General features: G+C 38.9%; 1 protein-coding gene across 1 annotated transcript; it reads right to left on the minus strand.

Moving 5' to 3' along the window:
- Positions 1-436: 436 nt before the first annotated feature.
- Positions 437-1,575, minus strand: LOC129916081 (uncharacterized). The gene has a single exon (XM_055995861.1). The coding sequence runs from the start codon at positions 1,526-1,528 to the stop codon at positions 437-439; it is 1,092 nt and encodes a 363-aa protein (XP_055851836.1). The 5' UTR covers positions 1,529-1,575.

Below are 1,575 nucleotides of genomic sequence, written 5' to 3' on the forward strand. Positions count from 1 at the left end.
CCTCATATCAATAAATCTCTTAAGCTCCTCCTTTAGAAATCTTATCACAGAGGAAAAAGGACATTGGTGGTTATTTCAACTCAACTGTGCCGAAGCATCTTATCAACGCATCCCTCAGGATTTATGATTTCAGTTTATATCGTGCGCTCGTTAACAAAGGTTCAAATAAATTTAAAAATCGCGGGTGAATCTTTTCAAAGACTTTAAAACTTTTAAGACTTTTTGGTGCTTAATTTTTTGAATAACAATGGAAAACTTAAAGGATTATCACCACAATCATCATCATCATCACAATCTTACAATAGACACACCAAAAATTGTAAGAATCACTTTCCTTCTTTTTTTTTCTTCTATAAATATCTTTGTTTAAACAAATTTTTAATTAAATCACAATAAAATCGATATAAAAGTTTAAAAAAACAATCAAATAACAGAGTTAACCATAACTTAACGTGTAACCCATATTTTCCATTAGAGTTTCCTTAATTGCTGGCTGCAGCGCCCTCTGCATATATTTTGTTAGCAAACCTTTAACTCCCATGGAGAAAAGTGTTTCCAGTTCCTTGGTTAAAGCATTATTAATACTATCGTCGCTATTTGTATTTGTAGAGCTACCAAATTCAGCTACATTGAGCCATTTTGATGGATTACTTCTTTCCAAATTCAAATTCTCTGTGAAAATGTCTGCAAAAGCTCTTGCATCTGACTGCAATTCATTCAAATTATCGTTAAAGTTGAAAATATCATCTTCAAATTGTACAAGATCCTCGAAATGTCCTTCCGAAGGTGCTTGTCGAGTATACCGTCTTCTATTGTAGGTTGGATCTTGATCCCTGGGGTCATAAGGTGGTCGATAAGGATTGTAAAACTTTCCCCATCTTCGTTGATTATTTGCATCAGGATACATTTCTGGAGAAGGACCTTCGTTGTCTCCGAATCCAAATCGCCTCTTTGAATTCTGTCGCAGCTTGATACCCGTTGGACCTTGACAGCCATGTGCAAATACCGAAATAAAACCCGGTTCAGCAAAGTGCGAATCCGTTCTCACAGAAGCTACTGGTCTGCTATTCCGGGACTCATCCAAACCCGCCATTGGGACAGTTCGAAATTCAATACCCGCGTGTCTTAGCCTCAATATCATATTACACTTCCCACCTGTCGGATAGAGGACAACCTTTCCACTGATAGTCAAGTCGGGAAATATAAGCCTCGTATCCAAAGTTCGATTAACGGTACTAAATCTACACTTGTCCACCTCCACCCATCTTGCAGCTTTCTGCGGTAAACGAACTTTCATATCCTCCACATCGACCCTTGACACCGGCAAACTGTGAGGTTGCCTATTTTTAGGGTCAAAGTCACCATCTAACAGTGAGTGCTTCTGTGAACGATCGAAGAGCTTACTTCGTGATCCACCATCGTCACGGTATTCATCGTCTTCCTTGTTATTCCCATAAATAGATTGATAAATCGAATAAGGTGTTTCATCGAAGGATCTCCCTTTTGGTTGGCTACTTCGACGCCGCATATGTTCCAAGGCACTTTCAAGCCTTCCCGAGCACTGTTGTGTCTCTG

This window comes from Episyrphus balteatus, chromosome 3 (genome assembly GCF_945859705.1).
Source record: "Episyrphus balteatus chromosome 3, idEpiBalt1.1, whole genome shotgun sequence".
Classification (NCBI taxonomy): domain Eukaryota; kingdom Metazoa; phylum Arthropoda; class Insecta; order Diptera; family Syrphidae; genus Episyrphus; species Episyrphus balteatus.